The 24,155-nt window shown below is 38.6% G+C and overlaps 1 protein-coding gene and 1 long non-coding RNA gene across 3 annotated transcripts; one reads left to right on the plus strand and one right to left on the minus strand.

The window, feature by feature from the left end:
- Positions 1-4,121: 4,121 nt before the first annotated feature.
- Positions 4,122-23,413, minus strand: LOC111347189 (uncharacterized). 2 transcript variants are annotated; one of them, XR_015991175.1, is made up of 7 exons: positions 23,298-23,413; positions 17,620-20,808; positions 17,416-17,543; positions 16,962-17,082; positions 16,635-16,717; positions 6,595-6,771; positions 4,122-4,778 (listed from the first exon to the last, which is right to left on the minus strand). XR_015991175.1 is itself a non-coding variant. In XM_088731719.1 (6 exons), exons 2-6 carry the CDS (start codon positions 20,782-20,784, stop codon positions 14,462-14,464), a joined length of 3,555 nt encoding a protein of 1,184 aa, XP_088587845.1. In that variant the 5' UTR covers positions 20,785-20,808; positions 23,298-23,413; the 3' UTR covers positions 12,532-14,461. The 2 variants fall into 2 exon arrangements, 1 of the variants encoding a protein (XP_088587845.1); XM_088731719.1 differs by lacking the exons at positions 4,122-4,778; positions 6,595-6,771 and adding an exon at positions 12,532-14,519.
- LOC148724985 (uncharacterized) lies at positions 14,737-16,291 on the plus strand. The gene is made up of 2 exons (XR_015991185.1): positions 14,737-14,961; positions 15,394-16,291. It is a non-coding gene; the product is annotated as an uncharacterized LOC148724985 (long non-coding RNA).
- Positions 23,414-24,155: the final 742 nt, after the last annotated feature.

Raw genomic sequence — 24,155 nt, forward strand, 5'->3', positions numbered from 1 at the left:
AATGAGCATGGCCTATCAAAACTTTAACTTGTAGACGTAACCATTCGATTATTTCTTTCATCTTCGGAATGATCGGTTTGTACCTAACCCATATAATACAACATGAAGAAACATCTTTAAAGTTTATTAATCCCCGATTGAAGTTCAACAGCCAACGAGGAGCACGCTATTTACGGACCAAAGATGATGGCATGATGCAATTCTAACAGCCGAGAAAGCCCTGGGGACGTGACTGCGGGACGGCTGTACACAGCTATTGCTCGAAATCGATCGATATTTCCACGTGCACTTTACATGATATCATCACAAGCACCCCGGATATAAAAACGCAATCGACTGCGCATGTCTCCAATCATCCATCCGACAAATTTTGGCTTTTTCTCACTATTGCAAAGAATAGGCTGCTGCCTCGCTAGGGCTAGCCAGCAATAATTCTTTGTTTCCTCTGCCGCCAGGAAGTGAAACAAAGCAGACAATTTCGAAATAGAAATCCATGTCCTAAATTGGAAAACTTGAGCTTAAAATAACTCATGTTTAGGTTCATGTTCGGTCTAAGTCTGTTTATGATGCGTTCATGGGTGACGAATGACAGATAAAACGAAGAAGTCAAAACAAACGACTGTTGTAGAGTAATTGTTACAAAGAGAAGAAAAAATTGGCTGGTTTTTAGAACGAGATAAACCCCAACATTCTCATTGGTTTAAGTTTGCTTTCCCAGTTATGTAAAGCAGTGCTGCTACAGAACTTCGACTTTCTGAAGCTGCGCACTTGAGGGCTTGGGACATTCGACGCAAAGAAAGGAATGAACCACATACTTTCGAGTGGAAATGTACTTCTCTGTGGATGCTTCTCTAATTTGCTTCCATTTTTCGCAAATAATGCACGCAAAGAGTGGAATAGATGGATTACTGCAACATAAAACTACGCCCATCAAGTGAAGCAGGCCTAAAACAAGTGGATCTTAAATAAGTGGCACAACTGATACTTCTTACATACAAATTTGGTTCACAGATTCGTCTGAGATTGGTCGTCATACATTTTAACGACTTTTTGTTCTAGGAAAAGGTCGCATCCTTTTGAATTACTGTCTCCCTTTTAACAAACAATTTCATGAGAAACTAGATGACAAGCTCGCCTAAACTCTCGGTTGAAACCGTTGGGAAACTTTTGAAATTTAAACAATCTCTCCTCTTTACATGCACAGGTAACAGACTACATTGACTTGGACAGTGATCTTAGTTAACTAAGATTTTCTAAAATGAATGATAAAAAATAAAAAGGAACAAAAAAGAATAATTTTGTGATAGTTACCTGGTGTAGCACGATCACATGCAGTGGATGTGATCCTCTTCGCAAACATTAAAACACAATCTATCAATTTCTGCGAAGCCACTGTACTTCCCAGAAATAAAAAAGAAGTGACGTCAGTAATCTTTAGTAGCCCGCATTACCTTTCATGATTCAGGAATGTATCTTGGGAAAGCTTAGTTAACTAAGATCATTGTGTTAACTAAGGTAGTGTGTCATGTGTGCATGTATAATCGTCAAGGAATAAAGCAAGTCGCCGCCGAAGACCGAGTTGTTGGATGCCATCTATAATTTATTCGAAGTTTATTGTTTAATTCTCAGAAATATGGAGGAAGCATCTTTAAGAGTTGAAGTCCGTGGGGTTGGTATCCGGAAATACTATGACCACAAGGTAAGTGGAGGGCGCGGAGATTGTGTATATGATAATAAATTCCCCAATATGATCATGACATTTTCACTTATTCTCTTCCCATCACACTCCATGCTTTCCTCATGCGACATAAGTAAACAGAGACTGGGTCTGAATTTTGTCTGTGGCTGAGTCTTTAGCCCAATAATACAAAATTTAGCAATGAGCTTTTTTAAATGAGTAAGGGGTTATTGAGAGTCTGGAACTATTTCCCGAACTGAATTGCCTAAAAAATAGGTAAAGCATATCTTTCCTTAGGCGCCTCGTTGGCTATCTATCATCTCATATCCAACGCGCGCTCGTGGAATAATTGTTAATTGTTTCGCATCTACGTAAACATGACAACTTTAAGTAGTGCTGTTTCCTTTTTTTCTCATCTTTATTCAGTTATGCGATCCAAGGAAAATCTATTACTTCACTCGTGAATTCTGCATTAAATTGCACTTGAAAATCGCATGCAATTTAATGCGGAATTGCCTCGTCAAGTAATGAATTTTCCTATAGAATCACATCATTGAGTTATATCTCTCATCCTGATTGGTAGACGAAGCGAGGTATTTAGCATGGAATTGCGAGTTAAAAACGAGGCTAAGTGATATTGTTTCGCATCTACGTCTACATAATAGCTATAAGTAATGCTGTTTTTCTCTTTTTGTCAATTTAATTCAGTTTGCGATTCAAGGAAAATCCGACATCGTTATCTCGCTCCTCGCCTCGCGAAATTCCCTCGTCAAGTAATGAGTCTTCCTATAGAATTAGACAACACGAAGCAGAGTACGCTACAGCAGCGCGTGCTCGTGACGTGTATACTGTCCAATAACACAGGCATGGTGCGTACACTATCCTCTTAGTGCCCCTATCAGGCCGGTGATAATCACTCACGTTGGGGAATTTCTTTAAAGTTTTGATTACTTCATGAATTGTACTCAACTCATTCCTATTACCACACTACGAATGCACGAGCAAGCGAATGCAATTTTTGTGGCTTCTACTTCCAGTAAGAGGCAAAGCTACATATGTTGTGGAGATGAGTGAGTGAGTGAGTGCAACAATAGAATTCCGATCTTCACCCGATCAATCTTGATCCAAATTTGACCCGATGTTTCCCGGTGCTATCGTAGTATCTTAGTATTTCGACATTTGCACTCGATACAAAGTTGAGTTTTTTCCGTTTGTGATTTCTCGCTTATAGTCACTGGCTCATTTTGTTCAATTTCAGCAATTCTTGCCATGACAGTACGGAAGACAGCAAAAGATGATAAGCATCTCACAGTCATTTTTAGGATTGCGCGCGATTGTAAAAAACAATACAAATTAACACCAATTATATTAAGTCACATTGTATATAGATAGAGAGAAGAGGGGCTCGTCTAGATTAACTAAATTGTGCCCCTTAAGTTAAGTAGTTATAACAAAAACCTTGTAAATTTTTGGTAAAAAAGTAAAGGAAATTTTTTATAAAATAGCTCAGTAAATTGTCAAGAGATGATGTTCCATTTGTATCGAGCAAAGCTTTCTACACATCTTTTTATAAGGTTTGTCTCTGATCAATTGCGGAATACTATTCCAAAAGAATCTTTCAATCAACTCTACCTCCTAGCATTGCTATAAAAACTCTAGTCTAAACTCTTTTCACTGGTATAAAAACTGTGCTTTAACAGTAGCCACATGCAGTCTTTAACTGTCTATTTTTTAAATACTGTATACTAGACAAATTTACTCCTTACCTGCGGCGTCAAAGACTTCACTGGTTTCCCTAAAGTTTACATGTTTTACATGAACCAGTCAGAAATATAACATCGTGACGAGGCAAATAATGTAGTGTTCAAGGTGCTTTTGATTTTAAAATGCCCTTTATCTTTCTCGACGATATTTTGGTTTGACAAAAAAAAACCGGCTGTTGGCCAGCGGTTTAAAGTTGGGACTTCCATGTGTTTCCATAGCAACTTTTGCATTGTACTCGTTAACCTTTTTATCTATTCACCATTAACCAATCAGAGACGCAATATTTCGTTGAAAATGCAAAAGAGTATACATGAAATAAGCCCGTGAAAGAGCAATATGAGCTATCCAAGCGAGTTTTACAGTTCTCATCTCCGCTGTATGATAATGTTTTAGCTCTTTCCCTCTCATTTTGTTTGATATTGAAAATATAATATATGGTTGTTAGTTAAGGAAGGGAGAAGTCCCAAACTAAACTGTTACACCCCCAACTCCTCAAATATGTTTTCCGATTGAAAGAGAAATTGTCCCGTGCCATGGGTAGAAACTCACCAACTCTCTAGGAAAAAAGCAACTTGAAATGAATAAGAGTACCGCAAGGGAGATATATATGGTTGTTTTCAGAAAGGTTGTCGGAAAAAAAGGACAAAGTGCACACGACAAATTTGACAGGTAATCTAGGTATCAGATAATTAATTATAATTAATTTTAATAAGTGAACAAAATTAATTTGAATAAATAAACAGGAGATAAATGCAAACAGGTACGTGAATACGAGAGGAACAAAAATAGAAAATTAGGTTGTAGACTTTTTTTCTTCAGGGTACTGCATCATCATTTTTATTAATTTTTCATCAAGTTTATAATTAAAGTTCAGTCTTCCGAATATAGTAAAGAAAAAAGCACGCTATGCCTCTTCCTTTCAGTGATGTTTTCTAAGATTTCCCTGAAATCCTGACGTCAAGAAAACTACCCACAATGCCTTTGGGGTTGTCGCCAGCCGATTTTCAGATTACCTTTCTGTGAACTTCTGTATATTTTTTAAATCATCGCTCCGAATACTAGCCAACTGACTAACTAAACCCTCTTTAGTTGTCAGAGGCTCGATCGGTTTTGCTTGTTTGAATCAAAGGATCATTTATGGCCTTTAGTACAACAAGCCTATATTGTCTATATACTAATGTTATCGTCCTCTAAACTGTGGGTTCCTGGCTAATATCCTCAGCCTTGCATCTCTAACACCTTGTACTTAAGCCAGAAAGCTGTTGTGAGTGCAGTCTAATGACTCCACGACACAAGTGGTTGTTTTCAGCCTTCTTTCCGCTTCAAGATCCCCCTCCTGTAGAGAAAATTCAGTACTACTAATTAACCTCCCTCAAATTTCTTTGGTATCTGAAAAGTATCTTACTAAGGCCCTGCCTCTAATCCCAAATGGCAACTCCAAATGATAGTCTGCCCTCCCATAGTAAATTCTGAATTAAACTCTGTAATCGTTTTATGTATTCGTCATGGACCAATCAGAAGCGCGATATTTCGTTTAAAATCTGATAAAGTAACAATAAAATAGAGCCTGTGAAAGTCATATGGGCTATCCAAGTGAGTTTCACAGTTTCTCTCACCACTGTATGATGATAATCATCATCTTCATCGTCATCATCATCATCGTCATCATCATCATTTCTGCCTCTCTCGTTTTATTTCATATTAAATAATATATGGTTGGTGAACCTCATAAGGAATAGGGGAGTCCCAAACTAAATTGGCATACCCCCCAAATCCTCAAATACGTTGTCCGATTGAAAGAGAGCCTGTCACGTGCTATGCTACGACTCACTAACTCTCTTGAATAAATACAACTAGAACTTTTGAAAATTACTTTATAAAATTGTACGCTTTGTAACAGTGATATAAACAACATATCAAAATGAATTAAAGTACGCTAAGAAGATATAAACGGCTGTTTGCAGAAAGGTTGTTAGAGAAAAGAACAAAATACACGCGACAATCTCGAAAGGTCATCTGGGTATTCAGTAATCAATGAATATTACAAATAAATACAAAATTAATATGGACAGAAGACCTAATGAAAAGGGGCTGAATACGGACATGCATAATAAAACGAGGAGAACAAAAACAATAGAAAATTAGGTTGTACACAGTATTTTCCTTAGGTCATTGCAATAGGGTCAGTTCGTTCTTCCTTTTTTTTTTTTTGTTTTCTTCATCAAGTTTAGAATTAAAAGTCAGCCATGCCAGCGTAATGAACAAAAAAAAAACTCGTTATGCCTCTTCTTTACAGTGATGTTTTTAGATTTTCCGGAAATCCTGAGATCAATGAACCGTAACCTGAAAACTACCCACAATGCCTTTGGGAGTTGTCGCCTCCACTCTTTTTTCAGACTACCTCTCTGCAAACAGCTATATATATTTTAATTTCATCGCTACGAATACTAACCAGCTGACTACCTAAACCCTCTTTAGTTGCCAGTGGTCCAATTCTGTTTGTTTGAATGAAAGGGTTATTCATGGCTTTTAGTGTAATTAGTCTATACTGTCCATATTATAATTATAATCTGTTCAGAATATCCACGACTTCACCATAGTGTCACTTTGATTTTCCTGTTTTTTGTGTTTCTTCTGGCATCAAATAGGAATCAAGTTCAAAAAGTACAAAAGGGAAATAAAGATCAGAATTTTGTTATTTTTTGCACCTGATTAATACTTACAGAGATTGAGATTCACATGACATTTAACGTAACACTTGAAAAACGGGCATAATTTTGTCTCAAGACCTTTCACTTTAATCAAGTTCTCCGATATCAAGAGCTAGTTTTCACTCGGGAAATTGGCTAATATTATCATATTCACAGATGGTTCGTCTAACAATTGGCTTGATGCTTTCTTAGTAAAATAGGAAACAAAACAAAATGTAAGTGCAGCTAAGCTTTCTTATGCCTGATTGTTTTATTTGTTTTTTTTTCTTTTTTTTTTTTTTCAACCAGATAACATTCCAGAAATGGGTCTGACGTCTATGGTTTACTGTGCTTCGCAATAACAGCTTAATCTGCTATTTTTTAACACGGTTACTAGATGATTGGTAAAACCTATCAATCAATTAGTAACACCACAATACAAGAATAAAATCGATTGCTAACCTCTCGACCAACACAAGTATGCCGCCTTCTTTTAAGCTGTGGGTTTCTGACTGAGATCCTCAGCCTTGCATCTCTTACACCTTGTACCAAAGCCAGAGAGCTGTTGTGAATACAGTCTAATGACTCCACGACACAAGTGATTGTTTTCAACCTTCTTTCCGCTTCAAGATCCCTCTCCTGTAAAGAAATTGAATAAAAACTAAAAACCTCCTTAAAATTACCTTGGCATCTTAAAAAGTATCCTACATGTCTCAGCTGATTGCAAATGGTAGCTCCAAATTATGGTCTACCCTCTCATTTCCTATCATTTGATCATAATCACTAAATCCCAGGGTTGTCCTTGAGTTTAGAAGCAGGCATTACTTGACCCAGTATAGCAAGACAGCAACTGACACCTTCTCCCTTAATATTGAGTGAACGCAGCTGTAGCAGGTAAGCGCTATAGGTTATTGCCCTTATCATGACAGTCCTTATTCTTGCATTTACGGAATGGCCTTCAACTGGACTTATGTGATACATTTACGCCCTGCAGTTCTCAACCGAAAACTTTTTATGTAGATTATTCAATGTTTGGAACTCTGTGTTTCATCCCCTGTACTTTTTCACCTCTACATAATCTGGACCAAACTTGAAGTTGTTAGCAGATAGATTTTTTTAGTTGCAGGATCATTATCAAATAAATGTTGTCTGATTAGTTCTTAACTTTCAAATTGATTTACACAATAGCCCCAATAGCACACCACTCTATCCAATAACCTACATATTCTTACCTCTTGACTCAGACAAGGTGCTCCCACTGTTTCGGGACATAGCTGCCGCAATTTTCCCTTTCGTAAACGGCCGTTGCCATTTGAAACGGTCGTTGCCATCTTTAAACGGTCGTTGCCATTTCCGATAACAGTCGTTGTCATTCATTACAAAATAGAACGACTGTTTCGACAAATGGCAACGGCCGTTTACGAAAGGGAAAATTGCATCGGTGCCACCCCTTGGCTTCCCCTAGCTCCCCTGCCTCTCGTTCTCCCTTTTTCTGAGCTCTTTGTATTTCACACTCCTTTTTTTCAATTTTTCCACCACACTCTCTTCCTTCTTCCCTCTCCCTTAGCACTTTCTCTACCACATTACACACATCGCAAGGCGAGGGCTTGTTTTTGTGTATTCCATTAAAAAAGAAAAGAAAAAAATCACTCTTCGGTAAAGTGATGTACGAACTTATATCCAAAATTCTAAAAAACTTTAAGCAACAGAATAAAACAAAATCAAAAAGCAAATAGCAGTGTAATGAATTTTGATGAAAGACAAAAAGTTCATCCTACAGGCGTAATTTGAATTGACAAGAACACAAGGTAAACCATTAGGGCTTGTCATGTCATATATCTTTTTCAGTCACCAAAAAACAACAGCCTGTTGTTTTTTGGTTACTGAAAAAGAGCTTTAGTTAAACTGACCTGTGTCATGAAAAAGGTAACAGTTTTATCAAAGTTAATTCTCAACATTATAAACCGATAAACTTGGTCAATATACAAGCGTTATTAACCAGGCTTGAGGTCAAGATGGCTGGATATTGGCAAGATGGGCCCTGATTTGCATGTCGACGATCAGATCGTCCACCATTAGCTCGTATCGTAAACGATCTGATCAATATCTTTGCAAAAGCTGAGATCGAACACGTTGTTAACATCGAGCACGATGTTACCAAAGATCGCTGCATCGAGCTCATTGTATGATGAAATCGCATAAACGATGGTTCTTTTTAACGTCCTTGTTATGTTCGATCTTGTGTATAACGCACTGGTTTTTGTAATGAGGTCGTTACACTATTTCGTAAGCCGTGCCCAGATGGCAACATTAATTCGTTGCTTCTTTGTGTTAGTTAATAGGTAAGACAAAATCATGACATTTTGAGTGTAGATACAAACCATTTTGTATCATCGCAACAGCACTCTCTTTGTGAACCATGTGTGTGCATAGCGAGATTTGACACCCTCTAAATGCGTCCTGGAAATGAAGGTTCGAAACAGGCTTTAAGATAAACGAACACTTTGATATATATAAATAATGCTTTAAAGGAATCCAAAATTAACAGAAGTTAAAAACTTTGCAGCTTCATTATAATGGTTGAACATGAAAATTTACCGGCCTGCAGGTCTGAATTTATAGACAGAAAGTGACAAGTAACGAAACATTTCACATCAATATGGTTACGCAAAACAAAAAAAGTAGTACACAATACAAACGATGACGAAATATGACTTAAAATAACTAGATAATTCACTGTAACTCATCCACTTCAGAAATTCATAGAAACAAAATTTTGTTTTACACGAATAGCGCTTGATCATGATCACAGCTCAGGTGTTCCTTTCAGCACGTCTCATTTCTTCTACACATAATTGACAGGCGAGTCTCTCTAAAAGCGGTAGATGCATTTCGGTTCAGTATATCGATGTCTTTCAAAGTTTTCCCGTGAATCTGTCTTAGTTTAAAATAAATGAAACCACTCTGGTTTTTCGAAATATTGTGAAATAATTTTTTCCGAGCGCAAGTCACTTTTAAAGGCTCGTTTTTGACAGCGCCAGTCGTCAAAAATGGCGCAAATTGAATTACTCGTCGTTTCACAAAACTTGTTTAGGGATTTTTTTTACTTCGCATATTTACACTGATCCTTTGTGAAAAACATGTTTCTGAACTAGCGACATTCCGTTTACGTTTGGTACGCGGTTCGGTTGAAGACCTATATTTAAACAAAGATCTCTTACTTGAAGTAATTACAGCCTCCTTTTCAACGGAATGGGAGTAGAGAAACCCCGAAATACGCTTTGTAAACAATCATTTTCAGGAGGTGTTAACTATTCTTCCAAGATATATCGCTACTATGAGAGCGATGCAACCATTTCAGGACTGCAATCCTCTATTGTGATACAGCAACATCGAGGATAAGTGGATGTTATGTAGAAAAAGCTGCACTTTGGATGTGAAATGCCTAACAATCGTGTTTGCGTGTGGACGTGTACATTTTCGACTAACTGACTGCACCGTCAAATCAGCATATTTCATCCAGCTTTCAAACTTAATGAAATCGCACTGAATCAATTCCTCAAAAAATCCTTCGGAGATTGAAAACAAGTACGCTGGAGAAAGAGAAACTCTTTAAAAGTACCTTTGAAATGGAATTTAACAAAGGATCAGGAAACTAGAATGTAGAACAGACCTCTCCGATAGTTAATTTCTGTTGCTGGTACTTTCAATTTCAAGTGTTTTTCTGCTCTAATATTAATTTGGCGCTAGCAATCTTCACTCTACGGTGAAAGAAGGCTTGTAGTCCCATGACCGCTGCCTTCGCGAAAATCAAGCTAACAAAGAAAGTTGTACAGAAATATTGTTCGACCTAGCGGCAGATGCTATATTTTTGCAGTGGTGTTGATCTTTGTCCTCCCTAGTAAAAAGCGCGCTTTGTTTCACATCTGGCACAGCTTCGGGCGTCCTGATTAATTAATCTTAAAATTTTGAACATAAAGAAGTAAATCGCTTTGAGCTAAGTGTAACAAGGTAATTTTATATACTGATATACAATTTTGAGTCAGTAGCATACCCACCTACCTCTTGTTGATGGCAACAAGCCGAGCACTCAACAAAACAAGCTTCTATTGCTTTGGTTTTATCATTTGGACACTCAAAGCTGTAATGGTAATGATGACAAGGAAAAAATCTGCGCAGCATCCCAGTTTAGCTACAGCGCTTTCCTTGCCAGGACCTAGAGCCTTGAGCGGCTTTTGTTACAAACTGCGATGATGAGGACGTTAGCCCTTGGGCGTGCTCATTTGGTCTGTGGAGGTCTTTGATGCGATTCTTGTATGGGCATCACGGCGGAGACGGTTGGAAGAACGTCTTGGCTGTTGACAGCGCCCTCAACAATACGTGTTCTTTTTTAATTGGCTGTTTTATTTCTCGACTTTGCACTCTGCGTGTTTACTACGTGCAAATATGTAGTTTGTCTAAAAGGGACTGAGAGACTGATTCAAACAGAAGATCACATGATGAAGCGTGGTCCCACATTATAGTTGAACCAGTTAATAATTTTAATATATCAACAAAGTTGAAATGGTAAATTGGCCACCGTTACGATTATAAAAGCTGACGTTTCGAGCGTTAGCCCTTCGACGTTTCGAGCGTTAGCCCTTTCGTTACCCCCACCGACGCAGCCCCAAACAGTTTCTTTAGAAACTATCAGCCTTTATTCAGTTGAACCAGTTAGACTGGAATAGTTAAAAAGTGTCGTCACCATAGTTGAATTATGATATATTACGTTCATCTGGTTCGATGATCTTATATGGGGCAAGTTAAATTACTTCAAAGGAGGTGTATTTGTAGTTTCTTCGGGCGAGAATCACTTCAATTATGAAATGTAAGTCCTTGCTATTCTACTAAAAGGATCAGCAAACGAAGAACGTCGGTTATCGGATCGAGACACCTGTCTGTGATTCTATGCAAAGAAAAGTAGAACGTTCTATAGAATTATGAAGACATTATTGTCGACGATACAACTTGTATCGTGAAGATTTTTGCATCCCGGATGCAAAAATCTTCACGCTTGAGTTCATTCTCTTATACTCTCACACCAGCCTTAAACTGCCACGTTGGTCTTTGTGAAAGTTCCAGAACATCCAGCTCGGTCGGAAGACGAAAATTAGTAATTTCGTTGATTCCATAACATTACGACTTACTTGGCATTAAAGACAAACGAAATTAAGGGCAGAAATCGCTTTTTTTTTGCATCAGTGCTATTGCGAGACCGGAATAAATCACAGTTAATACATGCAAACTCGTCGGGAAAAAACTTCCCACCAAAAAGCTTCGCACTCGAAACTCAGAAGGCTTACCCCCTTATTCAATCCTATGGCTTTACATTTAGCTGGAGAGGAATACCCTCTCATCTTACGGATAGTTTGAGTTATCTTGCTTCCACAACAAGTCATTGAATATTCCTGACTAGCATGGCACTTGTGAAATGTTTAGATACTCCACGTGATATGTTTCCCAGTGGCCTTGGGGCCACTGCCCTGGCACCTCGTGAAGTGAAATGTTTCGTATCCCAGTTTTTATAATGGTATCAGTCGCGGCTTTCAATGGACCAACATATAACCAAGAGAAAGCTGATTAGGAGAGAGTAAAATAGCCACGTCAAACTTTTCGAAAATATATGAAACTGCCAATAATTAAAATTCTTTACAGCTGGATCTTATGTAACGAAATTCAATTACAATTGTATACTGGGTTTGCCGTTGGGTTGGTGAGACAAATAGCACGTTAATTGTGGCTTGAAAACAGCACTGCGTGTGCTCGACGAACTGTGCTTGTATTGGAGAGACGATGCGACTCGACACAGGATTGCGGGAAGCTCCGGAGAAACTTCAAATCGATCGTGACTTAAAGCTGACAACAGCATTAAAAATCAGATGTGACAAAGCAAAGCCACGCAACAAAAAAAAAAATTCAGTTTGGGATGACTTAAGAGAATGAACGGATGCCTTTAGAAACGTCGATGAAGCAAGACCCTATTTCTCTCTAACTGAATTAATTACGTATGCAAGTCAATTAAACATAGAAAAACCTCTTGTGCTGTCAAAGTCCCTATGCATATCAAAAGTAATTGTTTTGAAATCATCGCTGAACCATTCAATCAGATGGTAAAACCTTTCTATCGCAAAAGGCATATTTCCCAGTAAACTAATCATCTAAAGACTGTACCTATTTATAAAACTGACGATGCTGAATCTTTCTCAAATTCTAGACCAATTTCCATATTGTCAATTTTTTAAAAATTTTTTATTAAATTAATTGTGCAGTTGCAAATACCTTAGAAAACCTATATTCTCTTCCGTTCGGCTTTGGTAAAAATCACGCACTAACCTTGCACCTACCCACCTAACATACAAGTTCAAGTTCAAGTCAAGTTTATTGTGCATATACACTTGTGCATTTGTGAGAACAATCTCACCGGCTAGTTTGCAGGTATAACACAGAAAGAAAAATAACTAGATTTAAATGAAGATAATGATCTACAGAGACTAAGATGCCCTAAAGTTTAAATTAAGATTTAAAACTGTTTACATAAGACTAGATGTATCATTTCATGAAATGAGGAAAGCTAAAACTAATTGAAGATACAAGCTGTTAAGTATGACGATCATATCAAACCTGACAAGACTAGTTTTCTAATAGTATTTTTTAAACACTGTGAAGGATCGAATAGTTCTATATGCGTCATGAGTAAGTTCCATAGTTTTGGCAGGTATAGCACAAAGTAAAAGTAAAATAGAATTTGATCAAGATAATACAATCTATAGTAACGGGGATGATATAGGGTTAAAGTTATTACTTAAAACTATTTACATAAGACTAGATGTATCATTTCATAAAATGAGGAAAGCTAAACTTAATTGAAAATACAAGGTGTAAAGTATGACGATCTTATCAAACCTGACAAGTCTAGTTTTCTAACGGAATTTTTTAAAAACCATGTAGGATCGAATAGTTCTATATGAGTCAGGCATTAAGTTCTATCGTTTTTGGAAGGTATAGCACAGAAGTAAAAGTAAAAAGAACCAAATTGAAATAATACCATCTACAGTATCTAAGATAATAAAAGACTATAATTAAAATTTAAAACCATGTACATTAAATTAGATATATCATTTCACGAAACGAGGAAAGCTAAAACGGATTAAAGATACTAGGTGTAAAGTAGGACGATCATACCAAACCTTACCAGTCTAGTTTTCTAACGGTATTTTTAAATACCTTGAAAGATTGAATACCTCTGGAGGAGAATTGCACCTTCCATCGAGATTACTGTGGGTACATTTTTAGACTTTTCTGACGAATTTGACACTGAGTCATGAGATCTTATCATTTAGTAAAATTTTTTGCGTATTTTCTTTCTAGATGAAGGCGTTTCTTGGAAATCTCAAATTAACTCTATTGGCAGAGAGATTTCCAAGTCCACTGGAATTTAGAACTCTCTGCTTTTTGATATTACTAGTTCTGAGTCTCTTCTTTCTATCTGGAAAAAATGCTTACTTTTACAAAAAATCACTGCAATCAATTCTCTTTGTAACTCGGACTACCATGCATTTTCACTTTCGTAAGTGATGTCATGTCCCAAGGGGGTTCCTTGTAAAAGCCATGTGGATTCTGGCAGCTTCCCAGCCGAAGGTATCGCTTATTCTGATCGTACTATTCCATAGGAAAACTCATTACCTGACTATCTGATTCCTCAAGTAAGATTAAACTAACGATTACGATCTTTAACCCTCTACACCCTAAATGTTCGGAAGCGGAAACGATAAATCAAACAAACACGTTTATTCGTAACACAGTAAACGGTAAACTCACGGTAAACAAGGTAAATACCAACGACCGCCAAAAAACAAAAACTCAAAAGCTTTCAACTTCTCTAAATAAAAACTTGCACACGTCAAGAAAAGGTCCGCGTGATTTGCTGACGACATTTTAACTTACATAGTCTCAAAGCAAGGAAGCGCACAAGTTCGGTAACGTCTTCTTAACACTAGCAATCCACACTGTTCTCTATAAATTTCCTCTGGTACTGACAATGAGAATTTGTTTATCAGGAGCTTCCTAAATTGATGATCTTTGCCTTTATTCTCGTTATATTTACCATTTGATTCAAGGATAAGACAGTAAGGAAAAATTAAGAGCCACCTATTCTTTGGGGCAAACGGTAAAATTCGCGGCTAAAATAAAGAGTGAATACGTCAGTCACTGAGGGCACTTTGAAAAACATCTCAATGGGGAAAAATGTGTCTTCCCTTGAAATTCTGAACATTGGAATCGAGATTTTTTTTCACTCATTCATTCCTGTCTGATTGTATAAAGGATGACGGCAAATGGGGCAGCTGCGACTGCAAATTAAAAGGAAATATTTCAGGTAACCTCGAACAAAACTAGTGTGGGATTGCCACAGTAACATCTGGCCTACATAAAATTAAAATTTTATCGAAGTTTGCCGATGAAATGATATCGCTTTAGATTTAAGAGGACTCTTGAAACCAAAATTGAAACCATCTCTGGAGCAAAGAAAAGCTAAGGGGTACAGGAAGAACAATCAGGGCGTTACACGGGAGTTATTAGAAAGCTTAAGCATCGGACGTTTCTGATTCACGGACGTCAACCGGAAGTTTAAATATGAGCTTCGCAATCAGTACGCATGTGCAGACGTTTTTGACGTGAGGTCGCAGACGTGAAAGTGGGATGTTTGCCGTGCGTGTTGTTTTGCTCTGTTTCAGGACTGTCTCAGTACAAGACTGACACCATGTCTTCATTTTCAATCGTCAAATCAAACCCGTAAGTACATTGTATGTTTCATAAGAAAGTAGTTTTTTATCTGCACTTAAACAATAACTTTTAAAAATGGGACAAAATGTGCCTAACTTCGTGTTTGGCACAAGTTTCCACAGGTTCTGTTACTTGGTTTTGTTTGATCGTGAATTCCTTTTTGTTTGTCGCCATTCTTTTAGTTATCCTACGAGCAGAGGTTTTTTCCAGAACAGGAAAAATACTATATAATAGCAAGTTATCTTGCCATGTGTTTGTTTTTGTTATTAGTTGTTTTCTTTTTGTCGAGAGGTTTATGTCGTTGCCGTATTTCACGTTCAAGAAAGTGCATTAATTTCCCCGCCATTAAGCTTTTTATTTTTAGTGCTGAAATGTGATCGACTATTTTATACAGCTACTACCTACAGTAACACTCGCTTCTATCTTTTTTCTTTTATGTAGTGGGCCTATGGAATGGTCTGAACAGCACGACGTAGCACTAATGAAAGAAGTCAGAGTGCAGAATCCGTTTAAAGCAAAGAAGAAAACGAGCAACCGAGCGCAAATATGGCTGTCGATCGCAGAGGCGCTATGTGGATTACAAGATCCGTTATTCAAGGATTCAATGACAAAAAGATCAGTGCAAGATCGTTACGTTTTGTAGTGCAGCCCCTTTATTCGATATAGCATCCGTGTAGGTGTTGAAGTCACGTGGATTCAGTAGATTATGATTCCACTGACACAGTTTGTGACCATGTATATCGTAAATATAATTCATCACCGTATTTGATATCATGCTAAGTTCAGGAACCGGTCGGCCGAATCGTGCGAGCATGTCGCTATATCGGCAAGGAAACGACATTCGCCTGAGCAAAATACATAGCCCCTCTAACTTGTCGGCAGTGGTTCTCTGATTACAGTGGAAGGTGTCCGGTAGTCGAAGCGCATCAGCCAGCAGTGGAAGGTCCTTTTTTTCAACTCTAAACTCGGACTTGCACTCAGGTTCCTCGATACTCTCGATACTAAACCTCGCGTATTTTTCGTACGAAAACTCAGGGTTTTTTGACGAATTCTCTTTCAGTAATAGCAACAGTTCCTCATTTGACACCAGTCCTTGGTCATGAGCGATTAAAAGTGATTTTCTCACATCCCTTAAATACGGCATGTTACAAATTACGGCCACATTTCCTTTGTAAACAATGACCAAAAACGTGACAACTGTGATCAGCTGTCACGTTCGTGGTGACGCAGGTGTCCAGCTTAAGTAAAAAATTTCGCGCCTAAAACGCCGTTGTCGATCCAGTCTCCCCCGGTATTCTGACGTCCGTGACATCAAAAACGTCTGATGCTTAAGCTCTCCATTACCAGACTTGGACGGGAAAGGAAGGCTGTTTGATCGAACGTCCGTAACGTGGATTCTTAATGTGGTTTGCTAACTTTTCGGAAGTTATTTTAGTCGAAAAAGACAATTGCTGTTCGTAAATGTATCACTCTTACTCACTCGATCCAAATGAGGAAATGGAGGTCTTTCGTTTTACATGTAACTGAAAACTACTCCTTGCGCACTCATAGCTTGAGCAGGTCCACACACCCAGTACAGTATTACATGAATATCGACAAATTTTCAGCGCAGCAGTGGAGCATTCCCCCATCTGTAAGTTCATTAGCAAAAGTAGATATCACGACATTCCATGCACACTTACACGCCGTTCTGTATCATAGCAATAGCACACTCTCGATGAACCTTGTGTGAGCATGGCAGGATCTGACAACCGCTGAAAGCGTCCTAGATATAGAGAATTGATCAACGAAATCAAAATATTGAAATTTGGATATACAGAGTAATCTAATTGCCCTGCTTCCAGATTTCGACTCAAGAAATGCGAGCACCTGACTTCACTGTACGTGATAGGTGAATAAAACCAAATTGAGTGCTGGGCGTTAATTGCCTCCACTAAAGGGCAAAATCGTTTGGGAAATATTTTTCCCATCCCCTACTCTTAGCATTCATGATTAAATTACATAACTACCTCCAAACAGATGCAGCACTCATCATGTCCGGAATTTTCTCGGCAAGAATGTCTGCCTTCCAGCCTTTTGTCCAGACAGACGTTACAAACATCACAGTGGAAGGAGCGGTCCTTGTAGATGCTAAACGGGAAGTAGAAAAATCACTTCGCGCGTATTTACTCGAGCAGAACATAATTTGTTGAGAATTGAAATTTCTAACTCATGCTGGAAAACGCTGTATTTCTTCTCGTTAAGCTGAAATAATCGCTGAAAAAGAAACTTGATACGCATGAGGAAACCAATATTTCTTTACTCTCGCCTTAAAGATGCATGGTGCCAGGATTCTTCATTTCTACTCTAACACAAGCCAATAACTCCCTGACTTGGTACTGAGGCGGGCCAATAATTCCCAGAGAATAAGCATATTATCCAAACAAACGAAAACAATACCTTCGATAATATTGTTTCACTTACCGGCAGATACCACATTTTGTGCAGTGATAAGGAGCTTTATCCTCGCCCGTGGAGTGTTTGCATACAGAGCAGAAATATGCTGAGAACTTTGTTTTGCATCTGGCACAAGTGTGGGCGTCCTGGTTGATCTTAAAAATCAAACATTCGAAGTTAACACGCTTATAACGCTTATAACCTAAGCGTAACAATATCATGTCTATTTACCTCTTGTTGATGGTTACAAATAGAGCACTCGACATAACACGCCTCTCTTGCTTTGGAGTTGTCATTTGGACACCCAGAGTTGTTGTGGCAGCGATGACAAGGAAAGAACCTTCCGCAGCATGGGAACTTAACACGGCAGAGTCGCTGGTAATGTTCACAAAGCCATTGTCTAACCTCAGCACCAACCGAGTTTTGCGAAGGTGTTTCTCGTCCACCACTCGTCGCGTTCCCTTCAACTCTTTCATTCCTGCGCTCCGTTTCTCTTGCTTCCCTTGCTTCGCTTTCTTTTTTTTCACGTGCCTGTTTTTCTTTCCTTGCCCGCTCCTCTTTTCTTTTCTGCTCAGTTTCTTTCATCGTTTCCTCTCTTTCTTGTCTTTCTTTCAACGTTCTTTCGACAAGCGAGCAAGCTTCTGCCACACGTCGCTCAAGCGCAGCCAATGATTCGTCAGCAGATGTGTTTGAACTACTGTTTAACAGACCCACACCAGCATCTACACTATCCCGGCCCGAAAAAAATCTCGGGGCGTCATCCTCTCTTTGAAACTGCGATGAGAGCGTTGGCCTTTCGGCGAGTACATGTACATCCGTGTAGATATTTGGCAGAGTTCTTGCTTGTACATCACCATTGGTAAAATTTTTGACTGTCAATGGGAAATTCGCTTTAGATATTGATCTAGATTTTGCTTTAGGTCCATCCTCGAGGAATCTTGAAGATCGAGGCAGTTGTAAGGTCTTCGCTGGAACAGCTTTGGGCATCAGGACTAAGTTTAGGGATGACTCTTGAGGTTGATACCCATCGGGACCTAAGTATGTTTGTGGAGGAGATTCCGTGGTGCTAGTGAAGGCAGAATGATCTCCTGCGGAAAATTTTGTAACATCAGGACATCCAGGATATGTCAATGAACTTGGGGGAGTAGGATTGCACACCTCACGCACATACCTAGATCTACTGTACTCGGATTGGATACCTGAGGGCACTTCTAAATCTTCATACGGGCCACAAAAATCCCAGTGCTTATCAGATTCATTGTACTCATAACAATGGCGTTCGAGAAAACTGGGATCTATTCCGATGTGATTGGTTCCAAAGTCATCTTTACTGGGACCCCTTTGTGAATTGTGGCCCGACGAAAAACTGCTTCGGCGTCCACCTTTTAAACCAAGAAATCTTTTTGCTTTGGAATTAATCTCATGGGAATCTCCTTTTGTTTTCGGAGAGGCAACAAATTGAGTATTCCACCCTCTGTCAACGCCATATGCTCCCGGGCCATTCGTGGTGAGTGCATCGGAGTGTTCACCGCTGTCCGAGACCACATCTCCTCCATGAAAAGAAGCTCTAAGAGGGTCATTCCGTCCATCACAGACTCCATTTTGTGTTTCCGACATCTTCTGTAAGATGCTGATTCCTCTGTTCTTATCCTTTTGGGATGCATTTTCAAGACGATCATCGTGCTTGTCTCTACAGTTCCCTTGAACAGAAATTTCATTTTGTTCTAGTTCTTCGTTGTTGTGCCAATTGTTACTGTTTTCTCTATTTGATGAAATATCAGGATTCACAACACTATCTGTTGCGTCACAAGAATATTCTCGCCAGCAACGGTCAGGGAACGACTTCAACTGCGGAACCTCTTGAAAGTTCTCGCACAATAATAGCCTTGCAAGAGCAATTTTACATTGCGCTAATTCCGGGTGATTTGGCCTGAAGTCATAACTTGTCAAAATACTTAATGCTTCTTCAAAGCAACTCTTTGATGACAAGTTTCGTTCCATCTGAAAGAATCTAACACCTTGCCTATAGAGAAACGATGCATATGTGGGGTGGTTTTTCCCTAGCGTTTCTCTGCAACTTGGTACAAAAACGTCAAGGAAAGATACAAAGTCTAAGTTTTCCTCATTCAAGTGAAAATCGACTAAATTCGATATCATTGCGAACAAGAAGTCCCAACGGAATTTTCCATAGAGTCCCAAGAAAGCTTCAAAATCGGGAAGAAAAAGGGAAAATGAAGACATAACTGACGAAGCAGAAAATTTAGATGACGATGATGATGATGATGAAGATGAAGGTGACGATGATAAAAGTGGTGACGATGATGATGACGACCCTGAACCTAATGCCGAAGAGGACGATTTTGAGGAAGGCGAGAGTGGTGGTGATAACGATGTGGGAAAAAGAGGAGGGAAAGTCAAGCACTCAGCTATACTCTTTGCACGAACCACCTCTCCAATCATTTGATACACCAAACACATTTTAGACGATATAAATTTCGAGAATATCCCATCTTCGTTGTTAATCCTCTCAGAAAGTGAATCCAAAGTCTTCAGCTCCTTAAGTGCTTTGGCAGGTTCTTTGAGCTCCAAAAGCAACTCTGCTCGATTATAATGTATGGCAGCTACCAGAGGAACGGGAAGATTGAGGTCTTTTGCTTTCAAAAGAAGACGGTCTTGCAACTTCACTGCAGCTGGGTAGTTTTTCTGCCACCGGTAAACTAAACTTAAGTTGGTTTGTATAGCAACAATGTTTATTTCTATAGAGTTCGTTTTGTTTTTGTTTTTGTTTTCAAATGTTTCAAAACTCTTTAGCGCACATTCTAGATAATCCTTAGCCTTGTCCATGACTCTCGTAATCAGATAGACACAGCCTATATTAGTCTTGGCTACTGCTGTTAAGATATCGATAGCTTGCGTTTTGTTTTCAGGATCTGACGTGGCATCAGCTGTGAAAAGAGAATCACAGCGCAGAAATAAGTCTATAGCTATTTTATACTCATGCAGCCTGAGTGCAACAGCACCAAAGACAATAGTAAAGATGGCATAAAAATAGTCTTCCTTATCTGCGATCAGCTCGGTGTTTAGCAAAACCGCACCAAAGAAAGGAGGACCGGGGCTTTGACTCAAACACATCTCTCTACCTCGATTCACCAGCTCCTTCTCGTAATCAGTTGGGTTTCCGAAGCTAGATGGATTTAGGTTCAGGAGGTGCTTATACGCAGCTTTGAAAGACCCTGTAGCCATTTTCACTTTGCATAGCTGAATCTGATCTATCATTTCTTCAAAGTGTTTGAATGTGTTGCATTTGGCCGACTGATTATCATCACATTCCAACTCATCCTCATGATGGCGTCCTGAACAAGCGTTCTTAGCGATCTTAGGGGCTGTTCCTTCCATCTCTCTACGTCAAATTTATCACGGCTGGAAATATAATAAAACAAAAATTCATCTAAATGAAGTATCAACAAACTTTTGATGATAAAGCTGAATAATGCTATAAGTCAAAGCTTTAATCAGCTCCCTCGCAAGTGTTTCTGGCGAGAGAGCAAGACTAAGAGAGTGGACTTAGCTAAGAGTTTGACCTGGCCCGGCCGGGTAGTTTTCAGACGTAAACTTTTAATCTTAGTCAGGCGTAACCGATGAGATTCGTTATACAGTCCAACCTCGATCATCTGGACCTCGATTTTCCGGATTTCTCGATTATCCGAACTTTTATCCGTAGCCATATTCCTTTTTAAATTACAGCATTCAAAAGCAATTAAAGGCGATGTTCTTCTATAAGACAAACTGACTACCTTCAACATTTAAGGCCAATGTAAAAAAATTTTTTAATCAATTTTAATTGTTAATACACGCGTGTAGAGGTATTCATGTAGGAGAGTGAAGATGTAGACCATATCTTTTTCAAAACGATTGGGAAATGTTCGTTTCAGGATTAAACGTCGCTTTCTTAATTAAATCAGTTTTTGTTTCTCATTAATATTCATATTCTCGATTATCCGGACTATTTCGTCTAGTCCCAACGAGTCCGGATAATCGACGTTCGACTCTACTAATTATTATCGTTATTTGTTTTGCGCCCCTCGCTCTTGACTCGCACTGATCATTTAAGCTGATCTATTTCGGATGAGACTTTAATTTCATCGAAGTAGTTCAACCAGGGAAACATTTCAGCGTTTTCTGAAAAGACTAAACGATTTATTTTTTCACTATTTAATTCCGTATAAGAAGAGTTGTCCATTTCTATTTTAACAACATCTCAAATTAATTGTATTTTTGGCGGTAATGGCTGCCCACAGAAAACCACTCAAGCATGACACAGGTTATGAGTAACTAAAATTAGAAGTGTCTGGGAACTACTAAAATTAGAAACGTTCTGGCTCAGTGTTCCGGAATTGTCTAGGCTCGTAAGATTATCTTGAAATACTTATGCGAGTGTTGTGAGCCTTGGTCTGTTTTGTGCTGCAAGATCAAACATTTATTTTAGCTTTTAAGTGATGTATCCTTGACCGTTGTAATAGGGCTTAATGCTCGTACGATAGTTGTCATCACTAGCCATGTTTGGGTTTGTACTTGACCTTTCTTAGAGTCCTGAATGGGATGCTTTGTTTAGGTTTTGGTTTTCGAAGATTGGTTGTTGTTTAATACTTTGTTGTTCATTTCGAATGTCCTGTGGAATTGTTTTGTCTAGCTTTCTAAAAATATCTTTCCTCTACCAAGGTCAGTTGCCCGGTATGCCCAAACATGCCTGCCGATATGGTATTTGAGAGCGTGCGCTTACAGCTGTACTTAATAGCAAAGAGACAATCTAAGACAGTGAATTAAACGGTTCCGGAATAGACTCATGGTGCCTCCCGTTTGTGCGTGGTGCTCGAGCTAGTTTACCCCAAAAGTCCAACACAAATAAATAATGCAACGTATGGCGCTTAATTACATGAGCAATTTTCAATCGGGTGTTGAAAATAATCCGGAATTGCTATCTTTTTACTTTACTTTGGAGGGTGACTGTTTTAGGCAACTCACGCCATCCTCTCAGCCAATCAGATTTAAAACTCCCTTATTACGTCTTGGTCACTTGCGTATCACGCGAGTAAAGCACTCTGGTCAGTTTTATTTTCAGTTCCGATTGGTTCCCTGTGACAGTTTTCCTTTCCACCGCCTGACTGTCACGATTACTTTAGTTTTGGTTTCTAGTAACACTTGATCGAAATGCGCATTAATTTTATACATGGCTAGCTCAAAATGAAAGCAAATCACGAGTACTCAAGAGAAACGCACTCACATCTCCTTAACTTCTAATACCTAGATCGCAGGTTATGCTTCTCAAACAAGAATATCTTGGCTTTTAGCGAGCATCTGATTCTTTACCTATTCAACCCAATCCAGAAGCTGTTCGTGAGCGGTTATCATGATACTTTTATCATCATAACGTTAATTACAGACTTGCATAGCAAGGTGTGCTTTTGACTTGTATGGAGCATATCTCGACTGATAACGAATGTCTCCTCTTTAATCGAATTCGCAAGCTGTTAAAAGTAATCAATTCTGTCGTCCATTGGGACCTTCAGTTGGTCATTTCTTTCTCAGCTCCGAAAGCAAAGGCATGTGATTGACGACCTGATTGCTGATTTTCCCTCCATTAAGTTTACCCAAGAGTGCATCTCAATTAACATTATGTTATGTACACACTACTAGCACTGACTACTTCACTGCACAGGAAGTTAAACTTTCAACAGTAACCATAACAATTGAAAGGGTTAGATTTTTTCAGCCGTCGTGACATTCCGATCATTTGTCTGCCAGATTGCAGGATGAACAAGTTCCGGTTTTGTTGCCGTGATACGTGCTGTACCAAACAGACCTCTCCGTACGCATTCATATGAAGTACCGTAAGAAAATTCTGGGCTTACCTGGATAAACTGGATTTAGCTGATGTTCAGTTCAGGATAGGTTCTTGTTTGAGCGGGCCGTGTAAGCTCAATTTTGTCGTTGCGCCTGGCAGTTTTTACGCGCTAGTTTAGGGCCCATCTACATCTACTTTATTACTTCGCAAGGCCTTACAGCATACAAGCGAAGGGTCATACAAATAAAATATACATATCTACATGACGATATTCTTAAAATAATAAAATAATAATTACTATAATAATAATAATAATTACTATTATTAAATACAAGCGAAGGGTCATATAAATAAAATATACATATATACATGACGATATTTTTAAAATAGTAAAATGATAATTACAATAATAATAATGATTACCCAATTATCTAAGTTTTCTACTTATACATGCTATTGAAGTATCGAAGGACAGCATCTTTAAACTTAGCAGCACTTGGCTGGCATGCAATACTTGCAGGTAATGAATTCCAGTCTAGAGGTAGAGGTCCATAGGTCAAGTAAGATATTAAAAAACGACAAAAACAACGAGAACAATGACATTTCTAGTGAGTTTATTTTGCGATTCTTTACTAAAGGTATCTTTTTGTAATACAGGGAATCAATTTTAGACTAAGCTTGTGTGATCAAATTTGCTGGATCATTTTGCTTCATAGTTTAGTTTTTTTCTAGTTTTTATGTCGTAGTCCATGCAAGATGTTAGCTCAAAATGGTGTCAGACCGGCTTGTATATTATTCTTTTAGAGATCATTTTTAAAATACTGAGCGGAAGTTATTGTTGACGTAGCAGTTTAAAAGTCATAAGAAAAACAGCTTACGTTGCCTCTTCTTCGGCTCAGTCCGGAAGCTTTTCGAAAGGTGATGA

The sequence above is a fragment of the Stylophora pistillata genome, chromosome 8 (genome assembly GCF_964205215.1).
Source record: "Stylophora pistillata chromosome 8, jaStyPist1.2, whole genome shotgun sequence".
NCBI lineage: Eukaryota > Metazoa > Cnidaria > Anthozoa > Scleractinia > Pocilloporidae > Stylophora > Stylophora pistillata.

What these genes read in the sequence shown, in the direction of transcription:
- LOC111347189 (XM_088731719.1), bottom strand. Translation starts at nt 20,784, where the DNA reads ATGGAAGGAACAGCCCCTAAGATCGCTAAGAACGCTTGTTCAGGACGC. An exon ending in TTTGTAACCATCAACAAGAG is followed by an intron (nt 17,544 to 17,619) that starts GTAAATAGACAT and finishes TTGATTTTTAAG; the next exon opens with ATCAACCAGGACGCCCACAC. An exon ending in AGTGCTGCATCTGTTTGGAG is followed by an intron (nt 16,718 to 16,961) that starts GTAGTTATGTAA and finishes CTCTATATCTAG; the next exon opens with GACGCTTTCAGCGGTTGTCA.